At 37.2% G+C, this 10,759-nt stretch overlaps 1 protein-coding gene across 4 annotated transcripts; it reads right to left on the bottom strand.

The window, feature by feature from the left end:
* Window positions 1-2,715: 2,715 nt before the first annotated feature.
* Window positions 2,716-10,552, bottom strand: LOC103714441. 4 transcript variants are annotated; one of them, XM_008801689.4, is made up of 3 exons: window positions 10,208-10,552; window positions 5,532-5,891; window positions 2,716-2,789 (listed from the first exon to the last, which is right to left on the bottom strand). In XM_008801689.4, exons 1-3 carry the CDS (start codon window positions 10,517-10,519, stop codon window positions 2,769-2,771), a joined length of 693 nt encoding a protein of 230 aa, XP_008799911.2. In that variant the 5' UTR covers window positions 10,520-10,552; the 3' UTR covers window positions 2,716-2,768. The 4 variants fall into 4 exon arrangements, with proteins under 4 accessions (XP_008799911.2, XP_026663370.2, XP_026663375.2 ...); XM_026807569.2 differs by lacking the exon at window positions 2,716-2,789 and adding an exon at window positions 5,194-5,423; XM_026807574.2 differs by lacking the exon at window positions 2,716-2,789 and having other exon boundaries at window positions 5,196-5,891.
* Between the last annotated feature and the right edge of the window lie 207 nt (window positions 10,553-10,759).

Raw genomic sequence — 10,759 nt, 5'->3', positions numbered from 1 at the left:
TCCCGTAAGATTTTCCTGTAGAAGATAAATCAACAGTTAGTGATTGACACTGACGGGATCACAGAAAAGCTTCAGTCAGGTAACGAGTTTAGGCATTGATTGACATGCTCAAAGTTTAATAAGGCGACATTAGTTGGGGTTTGGTATTGGGTAATAGTTAATGGAATCTTACCGTGAGAATTGGGACCAGGTTAGGTTTGGAGAAAGATGGCCATATGGCCGGTGCTATTCTTTGCTGATGTGCATGGTTTGGTGTCATGTGTCTCATCCTTGCGAACTTATCTGCTGATATGGAGCATTAGTTGAATTACTTCGAGCAAATTGACACTAACACCGACACCTTAAATGGTTGGAATTGTATGTTTCTCGTATCAAGTAAGAATGATGGCAAACATAGATGTTGCGTAGGAATTTCTACGCATGCATCCACAAGCGGTATCCAAAAAATATGTAGACAAATCTAGAATGAAAAGAAAGTTATGTAACTGCAGAGAATGTGAGTCATGCTGATATTATTTTATTCTCCATATGAGTCTTCTGAAAATAAAAACCAATTTCGATGGATCAGTTGCTGAAAACTTAGAAGCAGCAGGTTTTGCCTTGAGAAATTGTGTGGTGAAATTGATCTATGCTGGTTGTAGCAAAGAGCAGCCATCGAAAGGTCTCTGAGGAGCCATCGAAATCCTTTAGGTGCCGGAGAATTTGGATGGAAGGCGATTAGTCCATGGTAATTGGGTGGATCAAAGGAAACAATGGTATTTCTGAAGCCAATCCAATGCAGATTGATATATGGAACATAAAGAACATCTAGCACCTACTTCAATCCCTCCCATTATCTCAGAGAAGGAATTAGCCAGCCAATTTGGCTGGCCAAAATGGTAAGCATAGTGGTGATGCAGATTGCCAGGACTGCCATAGCCTACCTTCCTCTGTTTTTCTTTTTTCTTTTTTTTGGTAAGAATGATATTCAAATAGCTCTTGTATGAGTACAGCCTGCCAAGTCAAAAACAATAAAATAATATAAGAAAGAAGAAATTTTCGTGACACTAGTTCAAAAAATCTTTCTGAAGTGCCGAATCATGTAGAAGGCGACCCAGTCTGCAACTCTATTCGTCTTTTTTTCTTTAATTACGGATCTTTCTGGTTGCACCAATTTGGGTTCCTAGTTTTGTTGATGTTCTTCCCGTTACCACCAAAAAAAAAACAAGAAGAAAGATTGTACCTTGATGCACGCGTGTTGACAAACATCTCCACACTCCCCTTATATTATTAAGGGTTCGCCTACATTTTTATTTTCAAAACCACGTACAAGAAGCCAATGGGATCATATAAATCTCTAAGAAATAAAAAAAAAATCATAAACTGCATTTTTTTTTCCTTGGTACACCCAAAATAGGAGATTTTGACCCAGTATTTTACTTATAAAATTCAAACAACCACTGGAATAATTTCTGCCTTTTCACCCAATAATTTCAAAGCACTTGTGCAATGTTACATATTTTTATAGCATGAATCCATCATATGCGTATTGTAACTGCCACGAAAATGAAAGTATAACAGCCATGACAATGGTAATTATCTGACCATTCCAAAGTTTACCTAATACCAATATGATACATTTTTTCTTTAAAATATGACCTGATGATTATAAAAAGTGATAATACTTTCTTTGCAAATAGTGTAATTAAGATCAGAAAAAATCACTATTTTTTCTATTAATATTCTTAATATTTAATTATAACAGCAATAATCGTTGCATAGCAAGCTATTTCATTTATAGCATCCGCTGCTACATTACAGATTATTAATTTTAAAATTTAATTGGTCCATTATAATCTAAGATATGGTCCATTTTAATGTCACAGCAGTTGACAGGCCACAAGTAATACGTAGCTATGGCCCCATTGTAGAACCATTTTAGGACCAAGCTCATTGATGCTTTAGGACACAATGCTCATTGATGCTTGTCTGATAAGACCAGCATGGAAAACTAGAAGACTTGCACAAACTGAACGACCGTAAGGTGTCAGGCGATCAAAACAACTGACTAGAAAATGCTCGGTCCCCTTCCCCCTTAATTATAGATCAAAAAGTTTCTGTTTAACATAGCATAAGCGCCATCATAATAACTCATCACATTATATAGGGGATTTAGTAACCTGTCCTCTAGTTTTGTATCAATTAAACTAGCCAAGAAAACGAGGACCAGGATATAAGTATAAAACTGGAGTTGGTAAAGCATTTGAGACCATTTCACGTCCTCTGACTTGACTTATTAGTAACAAGTTTAATGTCATCTGGTTTCCTTGCCCCGGTCATATTTTCCAAGTTTGACTAATTCTCTGCTCTGTGATCACCAGCACAGAATGGCGTACGAGCGATGTTAAAAATATATATTTGCAGTTTATGTAATCATCAATGACACTAAAGAAGCACTGTTTCATAATCATTCATTTCAATAAATTTCATACAGCAAGTTTACCAGTTATTCATCATCTATGTATGTATGTATGTGTCGAGAAATAAGAAGCCTTTTCCAGATCAGCAACAACATACTTCAAGCAAGAAAAAGGCAGCACACCGCTCTGATAGCTCATCAAGTAAACGATTCATTTATAAGAAGAGAACTCAGAGTCTGAAGCCTTCTAAGATTTCTGCTGTTCTGTTGACATCTCCATAGAGAACTTCATGACGAGTTACCACCAAGGCATAACAGTTGACAGGCCTTCATATAGCACGATGCATATCTAGGAGTCCTAATTGCAGGTTCAATAGCGTAGAATTTCCATCTGAACATACACAGCAAACACCCAAGTACTAGAATCTTTGGAGGTGTAATGTTTTACATCTAAAAACTTTCATCATCACTAGATCATCATGAGATTGTTTCTAATTTGTTACGTATGCAATATTGGTTGCAACTCCACAATAGGCTTTCTAGACAAACTTCCAAACATCCAGTTTGTACAATAAGATAGCCTCCAGAAACAAAAATACAAAAGATATCTGCAACAAATTTAAAACCAAGCACCATATCCCTCTTTAAAATCTAGAAATTCAACAAAATAACAGAAAACCACAAGCAAGAATATGTCATAGACTAGAAAGAATATGGTAATACTCAAAAAAAATGTAGTGATACTCTTTCCAGTACTCTGGAACTTTTATGTTTCGATAAAATCACTCAACCAAGCATAACCTTTCTCTTTGATATATGGGATATAATTACTCAAAACTGTTCGGAGTTTTAGGTCCCACCATTGACCATAAGTTGGATTCAAGAAATTTGAGCATACCAAGGGGAATTGATTATGCACCAGTTTTCATGAACAATTTTATGAATATCCCACAACACAGCTTTCAGGCAGCAACCTCCACCACAGCCTTTGGGCAGGAAATATTGTCTGACAGAAAATCATGGATCCACACTATAGACTGAAAGATGTTTATTCTTTTAACACCGATTTAAGATCGCCACAAGGAATTATGGGGAACCTCCAACGCCAAACACCAAGTCTTTTGATAATTTCTTGAACTATATATTACTGCTGCTACACTTGCTCAAACCTCAATTTCCTCCATTCCACCCACCATAATTTTTTAAAGAATAAAATAATATAATTTTCAGAATCAAACAGAGCATTCTGAAATAACCACAAAATTTCTGAGGAACAATAGACGAGAATAAAATAAAAATTTGAAAAGAAAAGACTAAGGCAAGTTGAATTTTTGTTTGCTCAACAAAATGAACACGATTTAATCATCTGTTGTTGTTACTTTGTTTGTCAGTGACACCATGCCTGCTGATACAAAGTAAGCCTTTCTCTATTAAGAGCTTCATCAATGGTCGAATGCAACATTTTCCTGGCCTTTCTCAAGAAGTTATGGTCTTGAACACATGCTTCACACTTGTGAACTTCAGTGCCATTTAGAATTAGTCTTTTGCCAATTTGTATGATCACACCACTTCCGTTATATTCTTGCAGATAATAACACCATTGTTTACTCATCTATGTATAGCTCTCATTCAGGATTACAGCCATGTATCCAGTAGCCCTTCCTTTTGAGCCAACATGAAATTTTTATCTCTTGAATCAGTCATGTACATATCATAGCCTGGTGGAGTAATAGCCATGCCATCCATCAAACTTCTCTTTGCTCTGTCACATGAATCAAATAAGCAGATAGCTGGTAACAATTGATTTTGATATTCCAACCATAACCCAACAAGCCTTTGTTATCTAAGACGTCATTGATACATAACTGAAATTATCCTTTATCCTTATCTCCAGATATTCCCAACCCCAAAATGGGTTCCATTAACCCAATAATCCATATCCAGTTAATGCTTCCAGTAGACGTAGTTAACACTTTAAACCCAAACCTAATATTTCTTACATAAATTTAATTAACATGCCGTAAACCCAAGCTCAATTAACAGTGTCCAACTAACCATGCCAATGACAGTTAACCCCAGAAGACACAAACAAGACATACCCCATTCTAATAGCCAAAGCAACATAACTCATTGAACAGACTGAAGGAACCTAATAAATATCAATCTTGGCAGCAGCCAACCAAATATATTCAGAACCTTCGAGAATTAAGTAAAACTCTAAAAATTGTAGGTGTAATTTCCACATAGTATGGATAGCTAATGAGATCGTTTCAAATAGTTGCACAGCAGAGGTAGCAACCATTTTAAGAACTGAATGAGTTTGTTACTCCCATTGGCAATTCCAGCAGGCTTAGTTCAATAGAAACAGGTCCATGTTCATCTTAGAGATTAATCAAAAACCCAGCTTTAGAAGTCAAGAGGATGATCTTTAACAACCCATGTAGTGCTGATCAAGCTGAAAAGCAGCACCTCGGCATTGCAGCCAAACACTAATCAAAGCTTGGAGAACTGTCACTTGGCCATGGAACTGCTTACTAGCACATGAATGACTTTCCTGCTCAAAAAGAGCTTCTATCTGAGATTGGTGGCTCCTTAAAACAAGTGTTTATTGGGAAAATTTTAATCAATGCAATTTTGATAAAACTTATAAATGATTTGTTCATAACTTGGAATTGAACCGAGAAGTTGCTTAAATGCTGTACTCACCTTGATAGCCATGAGCAATTCTATTTCAGTGAGGCAGCAAACTGCCTCCAGGCTCTGTTGCACTTAATGCAAGAGTTTGAAGAAGACCATGGATCAAGAAATCTTCCTCTAGTGTTATAACTTAATTAGCTGGAGAACCAGCCATATACAACTGCTGCTGTTTTATACAGTGTACACGTGCAAGCATGCTCGAAAGCTTTCAGCAGAAAACACAAGTTTCCAACAGTCTACTGCACTTTTGAATCATGATCTATCCACTAATAGAGTCATGTGCATCATACAGTCTGGAATATGGACTAGGCAATTGGGCAAATAACACCTGATCATTGTTTATATGATTATGGTCATGCTGTTGATGATGACAATGATGATACATGCACACAGATAACAGCAGAAATGCTAGAAAGTCATGTTACTGAGATCAGACCTGGCCGCACCAGTATGACAGATGTTCCTTCTTGCGTAGATTACTGACAAGGCCCCCGCACTGCAAACAAATAAAGCTGCTCCCATCTGCAAAGGCATCCAACATAATCTGCTTCCTCCCACTCATTGCAAGCATGGAGGGGCCATTGCCATCAAGCAGAATGGAAGGAACAGCTGCACAAGGTGGTGGTAGGTCAGATCTTAGAGGCTGTGCTTCAGCTATAGCACATTCTGCAAACAAGGAGGCCAGTTCATCCACAGCAGCATTAGCCTGCATTTTGCTCTTGTAGAGCTCACGGGCACAGTTCAGAGTTTGGAAGACAGCTTGTTCTCCACCTTTAGATCTCATGGCTGCCATTACCTGTTTCCCAATTTTCCGGTCAGAACTTGACAGGAATCCTTATGATTGGGCAGTTAAATTAGGAGATACAAAGTATTCATAATTAAACACAAGGAAACTGCCCCCAAAGATACATCATCCTATAAAATTTTTAAGATGTAAATATTTTTTGCCTCCAATGAACATGGTCGCTCATGTTTCTGAAGGGATCAATTCAGCTGCTGCTAACTTCAGTTATCTTTCCTTAGATGTCTATTTTAACAATCTGGCCCTTTGTTTTTTGTTGGTTGGGGGGGAGATGCGGAGGGGGGTTGGTGAAATTTCTTAGTTAAAATATGGCCGCCTTAAACTCATTCATATGGCATCCCAGCTATGTTCTCTCCAAAGAACTGGCCCGTCTTCTAAGATATTGCCGGATACCCCCTTAATTCCTTGAACTTTTGGCAATTGTAATCTCATTGGGTTATAAAAATCTTCTCTCTTTCAGCCCAACCCAATTTTCTACCATTCCCCCTAGTATCTCTTCAAGCCCCATTTCACACACATCTCTCTCTCTCTCTCTCTAATATATGTGAGAGGCATCTAGCTTCTCTCACACACTATTCCTTCAGTAAATACACAATTTACTCCAAACAATGATGATTGATGGGATCGCAACCATCCATCTAATGCTTCTTTCTTTCAAGTAAATCACATAAAAAGCATTACTACAGAGCCATCATATTATCTTTCTAATATATACATGAAAAGGAAAAAGATAAATGCAGCAATAACCCATAATTCCAGGCAATAACCCCCCACCCCCGGCTCTCTAGAAAAGAACTATGGCTAAAGGCACAAATTTGAATTTTAAATTTTCATCGTTCTCAAATCTTTTGTCACATTGCAAGGATTTAGAGGGAACTATTGTATTCACCCTCACTTTTATTTAGAATGATGTCATGATGTATTGGATTTTTTTATTGTTTATTTATTATATGATGTCATATAGTTAGAAAAAAAAATTAAATCTCTAGTCAAGTATGCTTTTAGGTAAAAAAGAGGGAATTATGACGGTTTTAGTGATTCCTAATGTATTGACACTTGTATAAAATTCCTTTAAACCATCTAATAAGCAAGCAATAATATGAAAAACTATGAAATGTGGGAAAGTACACAATTAGGTTGCACAATATAAAGTTAGTTAATTCTTTTCTTATCAGATAAGCAACAATGAATGTTTTTATGCTTCATATGTTGGCCCTCCAGAGGACAAGACTATGCCCCTGCTACACCATCTTCTAGTATATTTGTTTTGTTTGATGTACCAGATAGCCTGCATACCATAGGCACCACCACTGAGGTAGGAGAAGAAACTTATCATAATACAATGGGCCACCACAATGTACTCCTTTGTAACATTGAACATCCTTGATTTACGTGCCACTCCTTCAGAGAGCCCTAATACATGCATAACATCCATTTCTGTAGAAAAACTTTAATAAAATAGATTTCCAGAGCTCGGTTAACATAATACAGTGTGATTATATTGTAAATCCATTCTTTAGTTTTACAAGGTGTATACAAAACACCTCACTCATTAATAATAAAATGAACTAGACCAAACAAGGACAGGAGATGATAATTCACAGACACGAGAAAAGGAATCCAAGGATTCAATTATAAAAATTTGAGCTTCTTTTTTCAAAGTAACAATTGTTTAAAATATTTAACTAAACAACCTTTATCCCCAATACTTTTAGCAAAATAGCCTTCCCGCATCTGTGTACCAACATTTTCTTCCTTTGACATCTGATTTAATGTCTAACGGCCCCTATTACCCTTAAGGCCACACAGACATGGCAACAAGGGCATCAAGGCTGCTCCAAGTGCTAGCAGAAGGGATGGGGATAGAGCCCTTGCAATTTCAAATGACCAAAGAAGGGACATCCATTTCAGTAGATTTTGGTATTTGAGTGTTACCATTTGGTCAACTTTCTCTGTCTCTCTCCACCTTTTCTCGTCACTTTTGCTCCAGACCAGCAACCCCCATCCTTTCGCAATTATCTACCTCTCCATCAAACATGTTAGATAGATATGAGCTCAGCTTTCAGCTGTGAGTCATATAAATCAAGCCAATGAGATGGTTTGAAAATGCTGAAATGACAGTGATTGGCTAGTTGGAACTAGTTTCATCTAAGATTTGAACCCTTTATTTAATTGAATTAGACATTATTTTCTTTACTACTGTACTAGTATTTCAAAAATAGCAAGCTCTTTGACCTTAGCAGACAAATCATTGGTGCAAGATCTTGTCAGATCATGATTTATGGAGATAGGGAGCAACCAAAGTTCGGAATTTGCATTAATAATAGTAACAAGAAGCTTACATTACCCAGATCCTTTGGTTTATGCCCAAAGGATCTGCACCTAAAACTTAGAAATAGATAGAGGCCTCTCTCTAAGGTATCAGATTATCAGAAAATTTTAAAAAATAGAAAGACCCAACAAATCAACAAATACCAGTACGTGAAACTTGTATCCAAGTCCATGTACATTGACAAGGAGAACGACGTTGCTCTGGTAGGGTACTATAGAGAAGCCCATCTTTCTTAAAATTGTCTTCAGACTTGAGAGACAAGCGCTTGCTTGTGGTCAAAGTTCTAGACTCTTATTTGTTCATACTCGTCATCTCCTGACAACTTGGCTTGCTCGTCAGGAAAAACAATTGGCACCTCTGACACCCTCATCAGCCACTCCATGAATCTTTGAGGAGAACAGAACCACAAGGAGTTAGATCAAACATCTAGAAATAAAAATAGTAGGAGGAATATTTTGCTAGCTAAATTTAGGATGCAGTTATTTACTTAAATATCACTTGAAAGGAAGCTTTTGATTTTGTTGAACTTGATTAAGTAACATGTAAAGTAAAAACAAAAGGACCCATAACTAAAAGCATAACGGACAGGTATCTTTCCAAAGACAAACTGCAAATCTCAATCCAACCACTTGTTCTTATATAAATGAAATCCTCCATTACAGCATACAAATCCTTTACAATATCCTATTCTAGGTCCAAGAACATGTTGCTCCTTTGCTTTAAAGGAGACTAGCTGCACAATCTCATTTCAATCATATTTCCCTATAATGAAATCAGACTGTTTGTCATGGGAAGCTTTATAACCATTTTAGTATTGAATTCCAGTGTTACTACATTTAAACCTTTGCTTATGAAAAATCAAGCAGTCTTCTTCATAAGGCCTAACTCTAGCTTTCTTTGTACAACAAATTCTTTCTTTGTACAACCTCTTATTCAATATTTTAACCTCTTCCCATGTACTCAATCTTTAACATTATTCCTCCCTTGATATATTTCCAGGTGCACAAGGCATCCAAATAGCACTCAAGTTGGATCTCTACATCAGGAACACTAAATGCCTGACTTTCAAGAAAATCAAATAACTAGATTATTTGTGAATAGGAGAAAAGCCTCATGCCCATAGTCCACAACATAAAATCTGACAAACTGGTTTATTCAGCTCATATGCTCATTTAAGATCCCACCCAACTATACAGCCCTTAATTCTCCATTTCAAGATCCCGAACATAATATTATAATGGTTTATATTTTCTTACCAAATCAAGAGCGAATCTAGCATGACACCTCTACCTAACAACCATGATCACCATCCATAAATTCAGCTTCACTTGATTCACGTTATAAACTTTAAAGCCCTAGTCATCATCACGATATGCATTGTAAAATCCCATTGCAATACTTCCATTCAGAGATTTCTCCTACCTTTCTTTTTACTAATCCTCCAGCCCACAACCCAGGCACACACTCCATAACAAGAACAAAAATGTATCCATTAAGAAATACTTTAATTAACTCGTCTCTTTCCCTAAGTGTACATAGTTCAAATTTCTAATTTGTTACCCAAAACTGGTTGGACTAGATAAAAATTCATCAAATTATTCCAGCCAAACAAATCAAATACCATAATAAAACTCTGTAAAAAGAAATTAAAAAAGAACTAGTCTCATAAAGATTCCAAATAAATTTTTAATAGCCCTGAACCCCTGTCACAAGATTGAGCAATGCCATTAGGAACCAAATTACGAGTAGAGGATAAATGGCTCAAAAATAAACAAAAATGTCACATAAACAATACCCTTCCCTTCTTATTCGTAACTTCAGCTATAACTCCATAAAATGACAAACCAAGTAAACCAACAGATCAAAAGATAACTAAAATTCGTCCTTTTCGAATTCTTCAAAAGAAAAAAAAATTGATTTTTCACATGTATGTGGGTATGTATGTATGTGGGAAGAGAGAGAGAGAGAGAGCGCTTACGGCTTGGAGAGCGAGCGAGGGCTTGCCTTGGTCGATGAGCTGGCGGGCCAAGGGGAGTAGACTCCAAGCGCTGTCGTGGGCGTCGACGCGGCGGCCGGCGGCGGCGGCCGGCCCGCCACCTGTATCCTCCTCCATATCCCCACTACCGCTCGTCATGTCGGTCTCCGCGGCGTCCATCGTTTTTGATCGGTTTCCTTCCAGTATGGTTTTCGACACACGGTGACTGCGAAATGACGAAACCTTCTCGTGGCTCCTCCTTCTATAGTCTATACCCCCCTTTCCCTTTTGAATCGATTCGAGGGTTCCCGACATTCTCCCCGCTTTTCAGTTTCATTTTCTTTGGTAAGGCGGATGAATTTAATTATTTGAGCATATTTTTATTTTTTATCAGAAAAATTCATATATTATAAAAATATATAAAATTATTCTCGCAAAACTGTTTTTTAGGTCATGCACACATCCAATCACAACCACTCATCCTTACAAATCTCATTCATCAAGTACATAGTTTGATGCATCGCGATGGGCTACACTACGCATGTAGTGTAGAAA

The sequence above is a fragment of the Phoenix dactylifera genome, chromosome 7 (genome assembly GCF_009389715.1).
Source record: "Phoenix dactylifera cultivar Barhee BC4 chromosome 7, palm_55x_up_171113_PBpolish2nd_filt_p, whole genome shotgun sequence".
Lineage (NCBI taxonomy): Eukaryota > Viridiplantae > Streptophyta > Magnoliopsida > Arecales > Arecaceae > Phoenix > Phoenix dactylifera.
This window is presented reverse-complemented; position numbering and strand designations above follow the sequence as displayed.

Bases quoted from the DNA above. Each gene is read 5' to 3' on its own strand.
- LOC103714441 (XM_026807569.2), bottom strand. From the start codon at position 10,519: ATGTCGGGAACCCTCGAATCGATTCAAAAGGGAAAGGGGGGTATAGAC. The intron at 5,892-10,207 runs GTAAGCGCTCTC...ATTGGGAAACAG, and splicing joins CCTCGCTCGCTCTCCAAGCC to GTAATGGCAGCCATGAGATC. The intron at 5,424-5,531 runs GTCTGATCTCAG...AACAATGATCAG, and splicing joins TGTCATACTGGTGCGGCCAG to GTGTTATTTGCCCAATTGCC.